Raw genomic sequence first — 22,103 nt, 5'->3', positions numbered from 1 at the left:
AGATAATGAAATATCAATTACAGTTTCACAAGTGTCGAGAACAATACACATGACAAGGCTTTTATTACACACTCTCCGGATTTGATATAGTGTAGAATTAGAAACAAAACACACCATACACATTTATCAATGCCTATGACTGAGGATCGATTGCTCTATCTAGAAATAAACAATGGGAGAGATCGCATCTTGACAGCAAAACAAAATTACCTTTAGCAAGACAGCTCTCGAACGTGACGGCTCCTGGGCCCTTGGTATCGATCCCACCGTCACATGCCTGGCAGGTGAGGCGCCCGTACCCTGGCTGGTATGTCCCCACGGGACATGGCTTGCACGGTTTGAACCCGCTCTCAGAGTACTGGCCTGGCTCGCACTGAACTGGATGCAATCAATAAGGTAAGTAGTTGGGGTTTTTTTCAGAAAATATATAATTAACACACCATGCAACCTGTAAAGTATGCAAATAATAGCTTGCTTTGACTGAGACTAAGTTACACCTACCAGTGCATTGTTCCTCACTGACGGCTGCGTGTATGCCAGCGTTCTGTGGGTCTTGTGAACAGGGCTTGCAGGCGTACATCCCTTCTTCGTCCTGGTAGAACCCCGGTCGACAGGGCGCACACTTACGCATCTTCCGGTCATAATAGTGGCCGAGGGCGCAACCAACTAAAGCAAGTTTGTTAAAAAAAAGAGTAACATGTTAAAATGCACATATAAAAAAAAATCCTATTTTAACGAATGTTGCTGCCTCACAAGAATGCGCCCCTTGCTCTTGTACTTAATATTGCTATGGTTTTGTCACCTTTAATATGAACAAAATATAAATAAATGACCATAATTAAAACAGATTAATGCCTTGATGAATGTTTTCTAATGGAACAGTTATCCTGCAGCAAATGTATCTTATGTATGTACCACATGTGTCCGCGAAGAGGATGCTGTTGGGCTCACAGGAGAGGGTACTGCCGCGGGGACTCTTGAACTTCTTTTTTAGCGCCGTGTATTCGCTACCGGAATAACTATAACAATATATGAGTATTTGTACATAGTGAGTAGAAGATTTAACCATAATAGTTAAATCAAGTCAACAGAGTGTTGTACATATTCACTCCGAAGATATTTTATCTACAAGTTCAATTTTTAAAATGGGTATGGCAACATTAATGTAATACATGGCTGGATTTCACAATTCAATTAACACTTGCCGATATCAGGTTAGAAAACTTACGTTAATTTGAATTCATCCTTCTTTATAACGCGTCTTAACTTTTTGATGACTCGTTTCAGTTTCCTCTCAGTTTTTTTCATCACACATTTAACATCACAATTTTCTGCAATAACAACATGCAAGCTTGTTTATAAACAAAACAGATCATCTTAAATATAGTTCGGTTATAATACAAACATTAAGCCCAATATTCAGACTTGTTATCAAGAGTATGCACAATTCCCAACCAAAGATTACACTTAAGTAAGATGCATTTCTTACTTCGAGTAATTCCTGCCTTTGATTTTAAATTGGGGTTTAAATCAAGACACATTAGTTCTTAGTTTAAATTGAAACAAATTATTACGTTTATGATACTTTGTGTCAAATTTCTAAACTTTGAGTTTTAATTGAGACAATTTATATTGCTTACTTTTCAGTTTGGCCCTCCCTCTGAAGGAGATGTCAAACCCGACGGTGACGACATACGGCGAGTACGGACGCGTCGTGGCCCGAAGACGCCTGCATTTCAAGACAGGCATTTCAGAAACCCGACATTTGCCGTCGCACTTGTATCTTTTATCACCTGAAATGTAAAACCAAAAAATCGTTTGTTATCTTTGCAAAGTTTTGATATGACGAACAGATACATTTCAATAAAGGTAGTGATTCTTGGTTTGGGGCCATTTCGAAACATATTTTGGTCGTAACTTCAATTATCTTAAATCTGTATACACGCCACAAATGGCAACACGTTGCTTGTTTATCATTTTCTCAGCTTTGTGTTCAGTTTAAATACTGGATTAAGTATAATGCACTCAAATGTGTAGCAAAATAACGAAACTATGACACCGAGATCATTTCAATGTAAAAAAACTAAAATTAAAAACTAAAATCGACTTGGCCAATTTTTGAGACGGCCCGTGGGGAATGGGCAAATCTTATAAGTACTGTGTGGTGTACTATGGCTGTGTGCATGCACTATGAACCTTTTAAACACAGGTAGTTTAGATTTACTTTTTAAAACTTACCATTTAAAATTTCAGTCAAAGTTTCGGAGAGCTTCATTTTCACCTTATTTCGTCTTTTACATCGTTTAGATGGAAACTGAAATACAACAGTCTTCCCAACATTCGGGGACTGTAGTTTAGCTGAAAAGGAAAGAAAAATATGCTGTGGTGCACTCAATACGAAATCTATAGACGCTATTTCATATCGCTATTCCATTTAAAACGCAGTCTTTCATAAAATTTATTATAGAGAAGAACATTTCCCTTACACGAACACGGCGGCAGAGTAGTATTTTTTGTTTCGTGGTCCCACTTATACTTGGTTTCAGGGCCGCAGAATGTTGTGATCTCTGTAAAGTTCGTGTCACTGACGAAACGGCCCTTCCGGGAACATTTGTAAGTGCAGACCAAGCTCTTCCCGCGATCCTTACACGTTATCGAGCCCCCTGGGGGCTCCTGGATCATGTAGCACTTGTTGTCCGCTATCAAAATAAATAAACGTTATTGCAAGTCATGTATGTATTTGACTCATATAGCTCGTTTATGTTTTGAAGGCGTGCAAGGCCTGTATAGGGTCATGTTTATGTGTGATTTCAAGTTCTCATACATTGATACATTGTATAATACTTTTACTCGCACGATAACGACACTAACTGTTGCAAAGAAGTTAAAATCCTTACTCAAGGTCCAGAGTTACGACGGCGTATCTTTGTACCATACTTACGGACACAGTCCCTGCTGTTTGAGAAAAGTGTATAGCCCTCGTTACACGAGCAGATGTGGCTCCCGTTCGTATTCACACAGCTGTGCGCACAACCACCGTTGTTGTCAGAGCACTCGTCCTTGTCTGAAGCAAAAATCAAACGTAGCCAGGACGAACGTACAGATTGAAAGAGGAGTGAGGCTGCTAATATGTGTTAGACAATTTGTTCAATATCAAAGTTAATGCGTACTTTGCATCGGAAAAAGTGGTAAGGTTATGCCGTATACCGGAACTGATTGCAGAAATGGACGATATACCTGCACAATGCGATATCCCGTACCGCTCGTAGCCGTCATTACAGGCACACAGATAGCTGCCCGGCGTGTTCAGGCACAGGTGGTCACATGTGCCCCGGGCATCACACTCGTCTATGTCTGTATGAAGTGTAGCATAGTTCATATTTTGAATTGAATGAAAGTACAACACAAGACACACATACACGATAAAATCAGAGCTTGATAATTCCTGTAGCACGGGTAAAGAATTGGGCAATTGCTATACGAAGTTATACAACATGTAACAGACCTGCCAGTAGGTTTTTAACGGTAGCACTACGGATAAAGCAACTGTTATTGATAGCAAGTAGTACCTTTGCAGGTTTTGTCGTGCGGCTGGACCTTGTATCCGGGTGGACAGACGCACTCGTAACCGCCCTCTAGGTTCACACACTCGTGACTGCAGCCTCCGTTCTCAGACGCACACTCGTCAATATCTGGTAACAATATGACACAAAAGTACATCAAGACGAGGATGTAAAGGTTACAAAATGGACACATATCAATATGTTTTCTTACAAAATCTAATAGAATAAGTGAAAAAGTGGAGTGCTTTCGTGATGTCCTAGCAAAAGGGCGACAGTGATATCTTGTCGTGTTTTACCATGACAACACGCTCAGAGGAAGGGACGTCAGCGCGCAGCATTGCGACAAAGATAACGTCAAATGTCCACTGTTTGTTTCTCGACCTTTATGTGAAATTTCTGCCGTAATTACTACGTTTCGTGCTTTCAACGGTTTCAAAAAATAAAAGACGCCAAAAGGTTTTGTCATTTCGTTTTGTCGTCTGTCGAAAACGCAATCAGACGTCAAAAAACCCAACAATTTCGTCATTTCAACCTTGTCGACGAAAATATGTTGCTTGTTATTTTTTCAAAACAATGACGGAATTATGTGTGACAAGACGAACAGGATGACACTTGAGGTGATGTATTGTCACACAGATGCCAAATGTTACATATACCAGCCGTGATAAATACAAAAACAGATTTACGAAATAATTTAACAACACAAAGTTTAATAGACATACTCCTGTCATTTGCTAGAGTATTCATTTCTTTGCAGATATATTACAAACAGCCCTAAAAGAGTGGTCTTGACAGTGTCAGTCCATACCTAGACAGCTCTTGCCATCCTGGTGAAGCTCAAAGCCGTCCGGACACGAGCAGATCGGACCGCTCGGCGTGTCTTTACACTTCCGCTCGCACCCACCATTGTTCACCATACACGTCGCTGAAAGGAATCAACATTTGCTTGACGCTTTGTAAAATGATTTTCGCACTCTTCGGAAACAATAAGGTACAAACTAGATATTTGTGCTATTGCCAAGTCGGATACCCCTATGGCTCGATAACGCCCTGTACTGAATGTGGGTAGTATGAACAAAATATGTAGCGCGAGAGCCGACGATGGTGTGACTGGTTTAACATACAAATAGCTATAACGCGTGGGGAATTATTTTCAATTGTAATCCACTCATTCAAAGTACATATACATATTACGACTGCTCGTGAAGTTCAGATAGAGTCTCTACCTATGCACGTGTGGTTATCACTGGTGAGTAAGTAGTGGTTGGCACAGCTACACCGCACCCCGCTCCCCGCATCCGTACAGTTGTGCTGGCATCCGCCGTTCCCCACCATACACGTCTCTGTAGTAAACAAGCATTAACAAATTAAAAACTATGTTAGTCGAAGCACCACATGTCTGACGATATAATCGAAAAACCAGTCTCCATAAAAGATCTGGCGATTTACATTGCACTGCTCTGATACATGTATTTGGACATTTCAGGGATACGTTGGACCATACAATACGATGTAGAAGTATCAGAGGACGTTTAAAAGAGTGATTGATAATGTCCCCATATGGCGGGCTACGTACGTACGAACACAGTTTTTGCCGTTGGAATGTAGGTTGTACCCGTGCCTGCACGTGCAAACAACACTGCCCTGCTGTGTAGTTGTGCAGGAATGTTCGCAGCCCTGTCGCCTCTGACAATACGTCCCCACTAAATATATATTTAAAGCGTTAATATTAAATCCGCTCTACAGGTAGGTTAAATCAATATGTTATGATGATCAATATGTTATTGAAATTATCGTATTACATTGCAATACATATTTGAGTGTACTCCCGAACATATAAAAATGTTTTGGCGTGACAGACGCTGTTAAGTAATGTCGCTAGTATTATGCACTTACATTTACAGGATTTGCCATTAGATTCGAGCGAGTAGCCTTGGTTACAGCGACATTCGTACCCGCCCATGGTGTTGACACACTGGTGTTGGCAGCCACCCTTCTCCTCAAAGCACTCGTTCAGGTCTGTAGAAACAAAACCCCGATTCAGTAATGTTTACCAATAAAGACAGCATTCAAGTTTGATTTAGTACTAAATTAATTCGTGTGACAAAAGGCACAACTGTTAGGGGGGTTGCGAAACATTACTTGTACGGGTACTTTTGGAGCACCACGTCATTCAGGTGTGTTTACATTGTACAAGTTGAGAACGACATGTGCGACAGCACAGGGAAGGTGATTTATATGAGTATCAGCGGGAATACAAGTACACGATAAAAATAAAACAACTTTCCACTCAACTTCAACTTTAAACATGTACACGTCCACGTACATATTGTGTTTCGCCATCTCCCTAATATCAACATCAGTGTTAGAATGCCTACACGTATATATTGTATTTCGCCACCTCCCTAATATCAACATCAGTCTTATAATGCCTACACGTACATATTGTATTTCGGCATCTCCCTAATATCAACATCAGTTTTAGAATGCCTACACGTACATATTGTATTTCGCCACCTCCCTAATATCAACATTAGTATTAGAATGCATACACGTACATATTGTATTTCGCCACCTCCCTAATATCAACATTAGTATTAGAATGCATACACGTACATATTGTATTTCGCCACCTCCCTAATATCAACATTAGTATTAGAATGCATACACGTACATATTGTATTTCGCCACCTCCCTAATATCAACATTAGTATTAGAATGCATACACGTACATATTGTGTTTCGCCATCTCCCTAATATCAACATCAGTGTTAGAATGCCTACACGTACATATTGTGTTTCGCCATCTCCCTGATATCAACATCAGTCTTATAATGCCTACACGTACATATTGTGTTTCGCCACCTCCCTAATACCAACATCAGTTTTAGAATGCCTACACGTACATATTGTATTTCGCCACCTCCCTGATATCATAGTGTGGTTCACCACCTCCCTAATATCAACATCAGTGTTGGAATGCCTACACGTACATATTGTGTTTCGCCACCTCCCTGATATCAACATCAGTGTTGGAATGCCTACACGTACATATTGTGTTTCGCCACCTCCCGGATATTAACATCAGTGTTGGAATGCCTACACGTACATATTGTGTTTTGCCACCTCCCTTATATGAACATCAGTGTTGGAATGCCTACACGTACATAATGTGTTTCAACACCTCCCTAATATCAACATCAGTGTTGGAATTCCTACACGTACATATTGTGTTTTGCCACCTCCCTGATATCATAGTGTGTTTCACCACCTCCCTAATATCAACATCAGTGTTGGAATGCCTACACGTACATATTGTGTTTCGCCACCTCCCTGATATCAACATCAGTGTTGGAATGCCTACACGTACATATTGTGTTTCGCCACCTCCCGGATATTAACATCAGTGTTGGAATGCCTACACGTACATATTGTGTTTTGCCGCCTCCCTAATATCAACATCAGTGTTGGAATGCCTACACGTACATATTGTGTTTCACCACCTCCCTAATATCAACATCAGTGTTGGAATGCCTACACGTACATATTGTATTTCGCCACCTCCCTAATATCAACATCAGTTTTAGAATGCCTACACGTACATATTGTGTTTCACCACCTCCCTAATATCAATATCAGTCTTGGAATGCCTACACGTACATTTTGTGTTTCGCCACCTCCCTAAAACCAACATCAGTGTTGGAATGCCTACACGTACATATTGTGTTTCGCCACCTCCCTAATACCAACATCAGTGTTGGAATGCCTACACGTACATTTTGTGTTTCGCCACCTCCCTAATACCAACATCAGTGTTAGAATGCCTACACGTACATATTGTGTTTCGCCACCTCCCTAATATCAACATTAGTATTAGAATGCATACACGTACATATTGTATTTCGCCACCTCCCTAATATCAACATTAGTATTAGAATGCATACACGTACATATTGTATTTCGCCACCTCCCTAATATCAACATCAGTGTTAGAATGCCTACACGTACATATTGTGTTTCGCCATCTCCCTAATATCAACATCAGTGTTAGAATGCCTACACGTACATATTGTGTTTCGCCATCTCCCTGATATCAACATCAGTCTTATAATGCCTACACGTACATATTGTGTTTCGCCACCTCCCTAATACCAACATCAGTTTTAGAATGCCTACACGTACATATTGTATTTCGCCACCTCCCTGATATCATATTGTGTTTCACCACCTCCCTAATATCAACATCAGTGTTGGAATGCCTACACGTACATATTGTGTTTCGCCACCTCCCTGATATCAACATCAGTGTTGGAATGCCTACACGTACATATTGTGTTTCGCCACCTCCCGGATATTAACATCAGTGTTGGAATGCCTACACGTACATATTGTGTTTTGCCACCTCCCTTATATGAACATCAGTGTTGGAATGCCTACACGTACATATTGTGTTTCAACACCTCCCTAATATCAACATCAGTGTTGGAATTCCTACACGTACATATTGTGTTTTGCCACCTCCCTGATATCATAGTGTGTTTCACCACCTCCCTAATATCAACATCAGTGTTGGAATGCCTACACGTACATATTGTGTTTCGCCACCTCCCGGATATCAACATCAGTGTTGGAATGCCTACACGTACATATTGTGTTTCGCCACCTCCCGGATATAAACATCAGTGTTGGAATGCCTACACGTACATATTGTGTTTCGCCGCCTCCCTAATATCAACATCAGTGTTGGAATGCCTACACGTACATATTGTGTTTCACCACCTCCCTAATATCAACATCAGTGTTGGAATGCCTACACGTACATATTGTATTTCGCCACCTCCCTAATATCAACATCAGTGTTAGAATGCCTACACGTAAATATTGTGTTTCACCACCGCCCTAATATCAATATCAGTCTTGGAATGCCTACACGTACATATTGTGTTTCGCCACCTCCCTAATACCAACATCAGTGTTGGAATGCCTACACGTACATATTGTGTTTCGCCACCTCCCTAATACCAACATCAGTGTTGGAATGCCTACACGTACATTTTGTGTTTCGCCACCTCCCTAATACCAACATCAACGTACATATAGTGTTTCGCCACCTCCCTTATATCAACATCAGTATTGGAATGCCTACATAGTGGTCAGGCTCATGCGTCCGCCTTTTGGATCGTAGGACAGATTTGCATTTAATCATTAAGAAGAGCTCCGTCAACCAAAACTCCAATAAGCAGATTATAACCGCCGACTTTCCATTTTGTAACGAAACAACCGCCAGCATTCCATTTAGTCATTAAATGGTTTTATTAAGTGACTTTTTTAGAAGCGCACAAATTCGCACTGTCTATTAAAGAGGCCTTAAATAAGCATTTAGCTCTGAACACTAGGACAGTTAGCTTTTTGGTGTCGTCTAAAAGATTAGTTTCATTTGTGTGTACTGGGTGGAGTTTCCCAATTCCTTATGTGATTTTCTCATTGTTTTCGCTGTTCGCTCCAAAACGATTTGATAGATACTATTAGCTTGATATTGATGTAGACAGTGTGTTTTGTCCAAGGGTTTTTCTGTTTGGCTTTTTAATCCTTTGCCCTATTGGATATAATTGAATTGATCAACATTGCACACGTTCGGCAAGCATACGTAGAATTTCAAAAGTTGGACTCTGAATCTATATTTTAGACCCAGCAACGTCACTGTTAACACATATATTAGTAACAAAGAATACCGTAATTGTTAAAATGTAAATTATCTTTGAAATTCAATCCTATGTGTAACATTTGATACTGCAATTGTATATAGAGAGCGACATTCATAAATGCTACTTAAATGTAACACATGGCGTAATGCACAAGCTATAAGATCGCCTTAATTCATAATTAAAAGCCATAAATATTACGTGAGGGTAGCGAAATATGAGGCCTTTGTAAAGTAGGAGAAGAATGTTTTCAGGTAAACACAGGATGCCCATAAAACTGTTTTGGTACTACAAAAACGAATAATTTATAAAAATTAGTCAACAGATGCAATCGTATTTTAACACGTACTCCTCCCAAAATGACTACCTGTCCGTTTACTACCCATTATGACTACATCTGCGTGTACTACCAATGATGAATACACCTACGTGAACTACCAATGATGAATACATCAACGTGTACTACCAATGATGAATACATCAACGTGTACTACCAATGATGAATACATTTACGTGTACTACCAATGATGAATACATTTACGTGTACTACCAATGATGAATACATCAACGTGTACTACCAATGATGAATACATTTACGTGTACTATCAATGATGAATACATTTACGTGTACTACCAATGATGAATACATCAACGTGTACTACAATTGATGAATACATCAACGTGTACTACCAATGATGAATACATCAACGTGTACTACCAATGATGAATACATTTACGTGTACTACCAATGATGAATACATTTACGTGTACTACCAATGATAAATACATCAACGTGTACTACCAATGATGAATACATCAACGTGTACTACCAATGATGAATACATCAACGTGTACTACCAATGATGAATACATTTACGTGTACTACCAATGATGAATACATCAACGTGTACTACCAATGATGAATACATCAACGTGTACTACCAATGATGAATACATCAACGTGTACTACCAATGATGAATACATCAACGTGTACTACCAATGATGAATACATTTACGTGAACTACCAATGATGAATACATCAACGTGTACTACCAATGATGAATACATCTACGTGTACTACCAATGATGAATACATCAACGTGTACTACCAATGATGAATACATTTACGTGAACTACCAATGATGAATACATCAACGTGTACTTCCAATGATGAATACATTTACGTGTACTACCAATAATAACTTCATGTACGTGTACTACCAATGATAACTTCATGTACGTGTACTACCAATGATAACTTCATGTACGTGTACTACTAATGATGAATACATGTACGTGTACTACCAATGATAACTTCATGTACGTGTACTACCAATGATAACTTCATGTACGTGTACTACCAATGATGAATACATGTACGTGTACTACCAATGATGACTACATGTACGTGTACTACCAATGATGACTTCATGTACGTGTACTACCAATGATGACTTCATGTACGTGTACTACCAATTATGACTACATGTACGTGTACTACCAACAATGACTTCATGTACGTGTACTACCAATGATAATTCATGTACGTGTACTACCAATGATAACTTGATGTATGTGTACTACCAATGATGAATACATGTACGTGTACTACCAATGATGACTTCATGCACGTGTACTACCAATGATGACTTCATGCACGTGTACTACCAACGATGACTACATGTACTTGTTCTACTAATGATGACTTCATGCTACTACCAACGATGACTACATGTACTTGTTCTACCAATGATGACTTCATGCACGTTTACTACCAATGATGACTACATGTACGTGTACTGCCCAAATGCACGTTATTACCCAAGGGAACTTCGTGCGTGTGTACTAGACAAAAAGACTACATGTACGTGAACTTTCTAAAAAAACAACTTCATACACGTGTACTACACAAAATGACCTCATGTTCGTGTACTACTCAAGAATACTTTATGCAGGTGTATTACCCAAGAAGACTTCATATAAGTGTACTACGTAAGAATTTTTCATGTACGTGTACTACCCAAGAAAACTTTGAGCACGTGTATTAACCAAAAAGACTACATATACGGGTACTACTCAGAAAACTTCATGCACGTCTATTACCCAAGTGAACTTAATGTATAAGTACTACCCAAAGGAAACATGTACGCGTAATAACAATGATGACTACATGTACGTGTACTTCCCAAGAGAACTACATATACGTTAACTACCCAATCTTACTACATGTATGTGTACTACCCAGGATGAATACATGTTCGTAAAATACCAATAGGAATCAGGTACGAGCGCGTCCCAATAATTCTCATTCTACGTTTACTATCCAAAAGCGCTACATGCACGTGTACTACACGAGAGGACGTCATGAACGTGTACTACCAAAGGAAACTACATGTATGTGTACTACACAAGAACACTACATTAACGTGTACTACAAAAGAGCACCACATGTATGTGTACTACACAAGAGGACTACATGCACGTGTACTACCCAATCGCACTACATAAACGTGTACTACACAAGAGGACTACATGTACGTGTACTATCAAAACTGACTGCATGAAAGTATATTACCATAAATAATAACATGTACGTGTACTGACAAAGAGGACCCCAAGTATGTATACTACCCAAGAGGATTACATGTTCGTGAACTTATCAAAAGGTCTACATGTACGTGTACTACCCAAGAGAACCACATGTACGTATACTACTCAAGAGAACTTCATGTACGTGTACTACCCAGTAAAACTCAATGCACGAGTTCTACCCAAGAGAACTTTATGTACGTGTACTTTCCAAGAGAACTTCATGTACGTGTACTAACCAGTGAAATTCCATGTACGTGTACTACCCAAGAGGACTATATGTACGTGTACTACCCAAGAGGATTACATGTAAGCGTACTACCCAAGAGGACAATAAGTACGTGTACTACCCAAGAGAACTTCATGTACGTGTACTACCCAAGAGGACTACATGTACGTGTATTATCCAAGAGGACTATATGTACGTGTACTACCCAAGAGGACTATATGTACGTGTACTACCCAAGAGAACTTCATGTACGTGTACTACCCAAGGGGACTATATGTAAGCGTACTACCCAAGAGGATTATATGTACGTGTATTACCCAAGAAGATTACATGTAAGCGTACTACCCAAGAGGACTATATGTACATGTATTACCCAAGAAGATTACATGTAAGCGTACTACCCAAGAGGACTATATGTACGTGTACTACCCAAGAGAACTTCATGTACGTGTACTACCCAAGAGGACTATAAGTACGTGTATTATCCAAGAGGACTATATGTACGTGTACTACCAAAGAGGACTATATGTACGTGTACTACCCAAGAGAACTTCATGTACGTGTACTACCCAAGGGGACTATATGTAAGCGTACTACCCAAGAGGACTATATGTACGTGTATTACCCAAGAAGATTACATGTAAGCGTACTACCCAAGAGGACTATATGTACGTGTATTACCCAAGAAGATTACATGTAAGCGTACTACCCAAAAAGACTACATGTGTGTGTACTACCCAAGAAGACTACATGTACGTGTACTACCCAAGAGGACTATATGTACGTGTACTATCCAAGAAGACTACATGTACGTGTACTACCCAAGAGGATTACATGTAAGCGTACTACCCAAGAGGATTACATGTACGTGTATTATCCAAGAAGACTACATGTATGTGTACTACCAAAGAGGAATATATGTATGTGTACTACCCAAGAAGATTACATGTAAGCGTACTACCCAAAAAGATTACATGTAAGCGTACTACCCAAGAAGACTACATGTATGTGTACTACCCAAGAAGACTACATGTGAGCGTACTATCCAAGAGGACTATATGTACGTGTACTATCTAAGAAGACTACATGTAAATGTACTACCCAAGAAGACTACATGTATGTGTACTACCCAAGAGGACTATATGTACGTGTACTACCCAAGAAGATTACATGTAAGCGTACTACCCAAGAAGACTACATGTACGTGTACTACCCAAGAAGACTACATGTAAGCGTACTATCCAAGAGGACTATATGTACGTGTACTATCCAAGAAGACTACATGTATGTGTACTACCCAAGAAGACTACATGTACGTGTACTACCCAAGAGGATTACATGTAAGCGTACTACCCAAGAGGATTACATGTACGTGTATTATCCAAGAAGACTACATGTACGTGTATTACCCAAGAGGATTACATGTAAGCGTACTACCCAAGGGGACTTCATGTACGTGTACTACCCAAGAGGATTACATGTAAGCGTACTACCCAAGGGGACTTCATGTACGTGTACTACCCAAGAAGACTACATGTACGTGTACTATCCAAGAGGACTATATGTACGTGTACTACCCAAGGGGACTTCATGTACGTGTATTATCCAAGAAGACTTTATGTACGTGTACTAACCAAGAGGATTACATGCAAGCGTACTACCCAAGGGGACTTCTTGTACGTGTACTACCCAAGAGGATTACATGTAAGCGTACTACCCAAGGGGACTTCATGTACGTGTATTACCCAAGAAGACTACATGTACGTGTACTATCCAAGAGGACTATATGTACGTGTACTACCCAAGAGGACTATATGTTCGTGTACTACCCAAGAGGATTACATGTAAGCGTACTACCCAAGGGGACTTCATGTACGTGTACTACCCAAGAGGACTATATGTACGTGTACTACCCAAGGGGACTTCATGTACGTGTATTATCCAAGAAGACTACATGTACGTGTACTATCCAAGAGGACTATATGTACGTGTACTACCCAAGGGGACTTCATGTACGTGTATTATCCAAGAAGACTATATGTACGTGTACTACCCAAGGGGACTTCATGTACGTGTACTACCCAAGAGGACTATATGTACGTGTACTACCCAAGGGGACTTCATGTACGTGTACTACCCAAGAGGACTATATGTACGTGTACTACCCAAGGGGACTTCATGTACGTGTATTATCCAAGAAGACTATATGTACGTGTACTACCCAATAGAATTACATGTACGTTGAAGACACTGGTTTTTGGGGTGTACCTATGCAGTCCTTGCGGTCTCTGTCGACCTGGAAGCCCTCCCGGCAACGGCATGTGTAGTTGCCCTGGGTATTCTCGCAGAAGTGCACACAACCCCCATTGTTGTTCTGACACTCGTTAATGTCTGAAACAAAGGCAGAAATTATACAATGATAGGTGTATGCTTGAGCTATCAGTTACTTATCAAGTCAAGTCAAAATCAACAGATTTTTGTTTTTCTCGGTAACTCAATGTCTTCATCTAAATTAACATTAGTTTTACAGTTTTTAGTGATTTATTTTGAGAAAACGAAATTTAAAAACGTGTCTTGCATCAGCTTTTACGCACATTTTCAGGTGCTGAATTTAATCAAGTTAAAATATATTTTGTTCAAACACCTACTCAAATTTAATATCAGTCCCTATGATTTGTTATCAAGTTCTGGTGGTCCATTTTGAAAATGTCTGATAAATGAGAAAGATCTGACAAAATGCCAAAATAAAATCAAGATACCACAAATCTAACCCAACCTCACCAATGTTACCATGAGACAACAATGGTTTGTGGTTGATGTGGCGCTCCTACTGCGTGGCAACGGGTTAACACCATTTATTTAAGCATTTTAAACATTTATTTAATGTATTGAACACTACAATCTAAAGACATGCACATAGAATAACAGAGTTTTCCCGCCATATTAAAGCAAGATATTAATCTTAGGTGACCAGTTAAACTTTTAGATAGCAACGCAAGCGCGTTCATTTGAAGAAAAAGGCGGACGCATGAGACTACGGGACAATTTTCATTAACTTTACGGTGTAGAAATATAATCAAACCAATATTACCGTAACATTTAATATGGCCGTCACCATAGAAGCCATCCTGACATCTACACCTCGACGTCCGCACGGCGTCGATACAAGTTGCGTCCTTGTGACATGTTAACGTCCCCTTTTCACATTCATTGCCTGTAAATAACAAGCACTTAGACTTAAGGTACCAATCATAACTATTTGAATGTATTCAAACTTAGCATGATGCCAACATGTTCGTCGTTCTGCTGGCTTCTACGCGTTGATTGTGCATGGAGAGCAAAAGAGCAACAGGTGGCCAACTGGTTTGTTATGATATTTTAATCTACTTGGCGTTATGGAACAGCACCAGTATCTAGATATCCTAACCTATCAAGAAGGGTCGATTGTTCAATACCAACAAAGTGTATGTATGCGCATTCGTTTTACTAGGTCAAAAATGCGACATCGCGAAATTTTTAAAAATCTTGTACAGAAATATACCATACAATATGTCCGACTGGACTTTTTTTTAGCCTATATTGCTAAAAACAGTTCGATTTACTGATAGTGGATGGCGAATCATGCAATTGGGGAAAGTCCAGGGTTGTCGACGACACGGCCCAGTCAGGTAACATGTACTGTACTGACGTTACAATCACCCATATCAACGGTGAGACTATCTGCCGAAGATCCTTTTATCAGGAAGGCACAACATTCGGATACGGTTAGGCTTTTTAGGATAGAAAGAAACTAACGTCACCAATAAATTAACCTTGTTACGGTCTTCATAAACGTTAAGACCAAACTGGCCAGTTAACATATTGAGATGAGGCCCTCTTATACGTGGAAAAACCGTATATGTCGTTTATACACACAGAAGAACACCTGCCAGACATTCAATGGCCCCATTGTTCTAACGATGCATTATAAGACTGCGCATATACTTTCGTCTACAACCTCAATAGGACAAGGCAAACATGTATTTTCGGTGGTCAACATAACCCTCCAAACTTGTCGAATATTCACTCTAGCGACTATAATTTTTATGCAATTTAATACATTGTTTAAGGTTCTTTACACAAAGGCATTGCTATATGGCCATCCAAGATAATTATGTTTAATTAATAGCAGTTTCAGAAATACCTATTGGCAATCGTATGGCCAAAATGAATATATATTTTTTACTTGACTCTTATTTGATACTTACTGTATCATAATCCCGATGATTATATTTTCATTAATTTAAAGTACGAACGCAACACTAAGTATGTTTGAGTCATAGCACAATCATTTTTGCCGCGTCATCCACTATCATGAGACAGTTTTCGTTGTTGCAACGTGGTCGTTAATGTCACCCGGAAAACCCATACAGTCGATAACGATCTGACGAGTCGTTCACGTCCACTAGTCAATTACTATGACCTGACGTGACCTCACCGGCCACTTACTAAGCTACAACTTATTTTGTAAGTTAGGAAAACACCTAAACATGTTAGCTACTTCTAAAACAAGGCAACAACACTTTCCTCACAGAAACAGTCCAGGATCCTAACACCTAAATGAAGTTGGTTAGTGGCACAATGCTATATATGTGAACATTTATATATATATATATAGATATATGAATGACACATATGAACAATGTTACTGAAAATATTTGTCAATCTCTTTTATGTTCCCCGTTATGTTCATAATTGACACAACGAATTTTAATTCAGTTTCATATTCATTACGCCTACATGTGTGATATCTATTCCGCACATCGTAGGTATTTCGCTGCATAAAACAAACATTTAATGTGATAGACGGTAAATTGTTTTTCCATAAAATGGAAAGCCAAAGGTGATCGAGACGAAACAAGTACAGCGCAGAAACCATGTTTTACAAGTTTATGACTATAATAAAATCATCAGAAATGTCAGAGTGCCAGATGATGCCGACGATACTGGGGAAACATGCTGTCTAGCCGCTGGGGTAGACGACTTTCAGATTGTTTAGCCAGTCTTGGCACATTGGTGGGCCAACAGTTAGGTGTAGAAGAGCGATCATACTTCCAGGTGGGCTTCCATCCTGCTGTAATTTGGTGAGTGTTTATTTATGCCCCACACGTCAATATAAATTACTCAGACAAAACACCTATCATTTTCTTATCGAATAATTTTGTTCTTAATATGTGTATCATATTTCTGGTGTCTGCCAAGATTTCGGAAAAAAATGAGAAAATTATTCGGGCATCAAATATGCATCCCCCCATCCACAGTAAACACATCTGAAAATGTCCTAAAAGGCACCGATATCCTGAAACGTAACAGGTATTAAAACCAACCATCAGACATTTCTTAAATATGATAACGGCAATTAAATCAAGTTATTTGTTACATTCTGACATTCACTGTACACAAATAAATATCAGTTGACACTACACAGTGACATTAACTAGTTTTTGAGTTAGCAGCAAAGATAATTGTTTGTTATTTTTGTACATATAACAATATCTCTTTTTCTATTCGTTGACATTGATTGTTTTCAAAACAGACATGTTTGCCGACAATACCTGATTCAGCTTTTGAGGCTACAGCAATAAAAAAATATCATTGAAATTCATTTCCTGAACAAGGTCTTGCCAGAGACTGTAATCAAGAAAGATGAGATGTTGGTATGTGAGTTTTATTGCTCTTTAAACTATAATTATTTAAGGTTTTTGTAATTGCGAGATTATTGCTTGAAATCTAAATTCATTCGTAAAATGAATTTTCTTTTTAATTACAGAAACACTTATGATTACTGATTTCAGATGAAAAAAAAAAGTTTTAGTGAAATACATTAACAAAACAGAAAGTTGTACGACATTGCAAAGTTCTCGACGTGTATTTGGCATTTACCTTTCACCCCTCGTGTGTGCCTGTTGCCCGTGTAGTCGTTCATAGTCCCCGGGAGAAATAGTGCGACAAATGTACAAACATGGAATAAAGTCACATAATCGATCCTCATTTTTATTCAACCGGTTTCTCTTGAAAAAAGTCTCAAGTCGCCATAAATTCATCACATCCTGGCATATGTGAAATAAACTCTCCAGGAGCACTCCGAAACATAACATTCATTTCATTTCAGGAAAAATAAAAACACATATATATTGTTTCATACTTCACAAACACACTTCGTATATCAGCTTTTCTTATATCGCGTTCCTTCTGTAAATTTTCCAGAATTTTACTTGGCAGAATATTTGAAAGTCGTTGTCTGCCAATGAAATTCTGCTATTGTTAAACTGGATATTCACTCAATTTATCGGGTATATTAATTTTGTGGAAGGTTATGCCTTTCGAATTGTTTGTTTTGAGATACAGTTGCACACATTTAACTTCATCTTTGCCGCACGCCCATTTAAATGAGAATTTGATTTGTACCGGCGAGTTTTTTCCTGCATGAGTGTTTGTTAATAAATGGATAAATCATGTTCAATTTGGACCTTTGTACCACAGCGGTCCTGGATATCAAGCGCCTGTTGATGTTGTATGGACGGATGGCGGACGAGTGACAATGTTAGTGCGTCCAATTACCTACATCCGAGTTTTTGATATTCTTCATCGCTGTGATCATTCGTGTTGCCAAACATGGAAACTGAATTTAAACCCATGTCTCGTTTCACGCATTGTTTTAAAACGTCGTTTTCATTCGTGTTTTACTTATCAAAAATATGAATAAAGATCAGATGATGAAGCAAAAACAGGCCCACACTCCTTGCTCTTTCAAATACTTCCTGTCCTTTTCGTCATGCGGTTTTCAAAATATAAAAATAAAATCCCAGCTTTTAATCCTGTCGCACATAAAAGCCGTCTTTGTGATCCGATATACTATGTGACATTTATTAGCAAAGATACGTTCATCCAAAAAGTATTAAAAGTCATACAAAGTCTTACATTCTTAGAGTCATCGCCGACATTCATTCCTTTTTTAAACTCATTCATACGAGCACGAGAGGTTCATTTCTCTGTATCTATACAAGATTAGCCTGATACGTTCGGTTCATAGGGAGCGCAGATAAATTTATAGACCCACTGATGCATGTATTTAAAATGGAAATATATTGAAAATTCGCCATGATTCTCATACATAGTGAAATATACTTATTCAGCCATTGTTTCATTCATTAAACTAACGAAGAAATGTTAATAAGTATAACATGTTAATGGCGAAACTATGCAATAACGATTAATACAGATGTAATCAGTCAGATATATGAAACTGCGCAATTTCGACATTGATGTCGCTATATTGACAAAGAAACCAACTTTCAGTACTTTTTAAATCGTTCGCTTTGTACCTTGCCAACAGCTATTATCAGCAGAGTCGTGTTGCATAGTAGATGCAGAATGTATGCGACCCCGAGCAAAATACAATCTCGAGTTACTGATCAAAATTAATTATTCCTGAATGTGTTAAAACCATGCAGGTATTGTATCACTCTTTACCTGTATAACAATGGTTGTCAGTTTACGGTAAGGTTGAAGCTGTGTGCATGAAATGTACACCGTGATGGGCGACGAACACCCAACACCCTGGCTGTCTGCACATTTGCCAGGTGTCGGGACCCTAGATTTTCTTTAGGCAATATTTTTCATTCACTCATATTTCAGGGTTCGAGACATCAAAGAAGTGTCGTTGTGTGCGAGTAAATGCAAGAGAAAATACATTTATTCACATTCATTAAAAAAAAAATGAATCATATTTCTTAAAAAAAATGCCTAATTCTACAAAATAATCGTTTATGGTTTATGTTACTGAAGACGCCATCATACATATCCACAAGTCCTGGGCTGTTGGTTTGACTTATCTCGTTTTATATGTTATATAAGTTTAATATGTTGGCGATGATAGTTAAGCAGTAAATAAATAAGGGTTTTGGTATTAACTGTGAAACGTTCATTGTTTAGGTTATAAGCACTTTTGAAGAATGTTCCGCCTGAAATTACTAAATTTTCGAATAAGTCGATAATGGATAATATTGTCAATGTTTTGAAAAAAAAATGTCCCAAATTTGAAAGTTGACTAAATTCCCTAACACGGTCCTATATAACACAGAAATCATCAGTATATCTTCAAGAAAACTTAGCATTTGCAGCAACGATGATTTGTATGTACGAAGTATAGGATGGGCACAATAGAGTCGATTAGAACGTGTAATATATACGTTTAAGGTGTTTTAGATATATTATATATAAGAAAAGTATAGTTTGTGTCTTTACTCAACCCACCTGATACCCACCACACAGAACCACAAACTTGTACTCGTTGGCGTGTATGCTTTGTTTTGCTTGTATTTTCATGATGTCTGATCTCTGAACGAGACCTGTCATATAACGTCAAAACTAATTATTTTGTGATCAAAATGCAAATTACTTATTAAATATTTTCACTAGTCATGTTGATTAGGACGCGCAAGTGAGCGAGGTTTCTGGTGTTGACGAGCCTTCGACAATCAGGTACAATCAAGACTTTCAGTTTAAGGTTCACAAAGTAAATTAACATGCAATCTGAAATAAATTTAAGCGAACAATAAAAGCATTATTTTGGAATTTATAGTATTAACATGTGATAAAGTGATCGTACGGTACGCTGATAGGATGGGTTTGGTTTCATGAAGCTGCGTTTTGTAGTATATTTCCGAGGATGGATTGCCTTGAAATACATGGCATTGTGTGAGTAAGGTATATATATATGTGGGTGAGTGTGCACGCGTGCGTGCCTGTCTGCATGCGTACGTGCGTGCGTGCTTGTGCGCGTGCGCGCGTGTGTTTGTGTGTGCGTGTGTGCGTGTGTGTGTGTGTGTGGTGAAATTAAAAGTATAGCTCATTTAGATGCAGTTTTACATTGTGTTCCTGTTTGTGACGAAATTAGAACACATATCATTAATGCTGTGCATTTCAGCCTTCAGAACATGATTGTATTGATATAAAAGATTAACAGTAGACTTTTGGTTATAGATAAAACATAAATGCCGATGTGACTCATCATTTCGACCTCACGTTTGGCGTCACAAGGGGGCAGATATGCCTTGATCACAGTTGGAACCCCCATCTGATTGTCACATTGAGCTGTTCAAGTATATCAGTTCCCCAAGGCAAGGGCTCATGTTCTTGTATATACCGCTGTTTTACCAATTTTACTGAAGTCACACCATTAATAAACCACGCTCAAAGTGTAAACTAGAAATGCAAAATTAACAAAGTTTGTTAATACATCATTTTTCTGCAAGATTTGCTAACACGAGAATTGCTATTAATTAGAATGCTATATTTTATTCAGTGCAGAGTTGATAACATAACTGCAAGTGTTTTACCAGATTAAAAAAAAACGCAACACGTAAATTAATGCATTTTTAATGTAAGGCTTGCGAAGCTTATAAATGAGGAGTTATGTCCTTATTAGAATAGTTACTGTCATAGTTTATAGCCGATACTGACAATATATTTAAAACCAGCATACTCATATTTGACTTTTTCGAAAGTGATAACCTATCAGTCGGACGATGTTATTAAAATTTCATTTTATTTAATATGACAGTGAACTGGAACCACAAAACCAAATAGATGCGGCCTATCACATCCGACGGACCACACATAAAGAATAATCACACATATCGCGACTTGTAAACTACTATAAAATGATTTCATATAGATGGTAAACGACTCATAATATTTTGTTCAGCTAAAACGGGTGTAAATTATACATAGATAGCTATCTAACCGTGAATGTTAATATTTCCCTCGTGAACGCTGGTTATATCGTTTTATGATATCGTAAAATATAACAGAAAGGTAAAGATGAAATTAAATTGCAGATATTTTTCTATAATAACCGAATCTTAATTAAATGCCTGTTACGTGATTGATATAAAAACGTAGGAGGTGAGCGAGTGTAATCCTGATGAAAAAAGAATTTCATTCACTCAGATAGCATGCCGATTCAAAACGAAGAA

The 22,103-nt window shown here is 38.5% G+C and overlaps 1 protein-coding gene across 2 annotated transcripts in view; it reads right to left on the bottom strand.

Annotated features, from left to right (window-relative positions):
* The window catches only part of LOC128232405 (signal peptide, CUB and EGF-like domain-containing protein 1), a 42,826-nt gene that overhangs the window by 3,892 nt on the left and 16,831 nt on the right, over window positions 1-22,103 (bottom strand). The window contains exons 1-17 of one of the 2 annotated variants that reach the window (XM_052945930.1): window positions 18,007-19,124; window positions 15,176-15,298; window positions 14,353-14,475; window positions 5,460-5,582; window positions 5,144-5,266; window positions 4,790-4,906; window positions 4,372-4,488; window positions 3,570-3,692; window positions 3,238-3,354; window positions 2,942-3,064; window positions 2,487-2,699; window positions 2,239-2,358; window positions 1,641-1,793; window positions 1,229-1,331; window positions 916-1,019; window positions 502-666; window positions 211-378 (exon numbers count right to left, since the gene is read on the bottom strand). In XM_052945930.1, coding sequence (XP_052801890.1) covers window positions 211-378; window positions 502-666; window positions 916-1,019; window positions 1,229-1,331; window positions 1,641-1,793; window positions 2,239-2,358; window positions 2,487-2,699; window positions 2,942-3,064; window positions 3,238-3,354; window positions 3,570-3,692; window positions 4,372-4,488; window positions 4,790-4,906; window positions 5,144-5,266; window positions 5,460-5,582; window positions 14,353-14,475; window positions 15,176-15,298; window positions 18,007-18,115 — 2,224 coding nt within the window. In that variant the 5' untranslated portion in view covers window positions 18,116-19,124. Of the gene's footprint in view, window positions 1-210; window positions 379-501; window positions 667-915; window positions 1,020-1,228; window positions 1,332-1,640; window positions 1,794-2,238; window positions 2,359-2,486; window positions 2,700-2,941; window positions 3,065-3,237; window positions 3,355-3,569; window positions 3,693-4,371; window positions 4,489-4,789; window positions 4,907-5,143; window positions 5,267-5,459; window positions 5,583-14,352; window positions 14,476-15,175; window positions 15,299-18,006; window positions 19,125-22,103 lie in introns of those variants that run through there. The other variant, XM_052945929.1, reaches the window with a different exon arrangement.

Source organism: Mya arenaria, chromosome 4 (genome assembly GCF_026914265.1).
Source record: "Mya arenaria isolate MELC-2E11 chromosome 4, ASM2691426v1".
In the NCBI taxonomy this organism is placed as follows: Eukaryota; Metazoa; Mollusca; class Bivalvia; order Myida; family Myidae; genus Mya; species Mya arenaria.
This window is presented reverse-complemented; position numbering and strand designations above follow the sequence as displayed.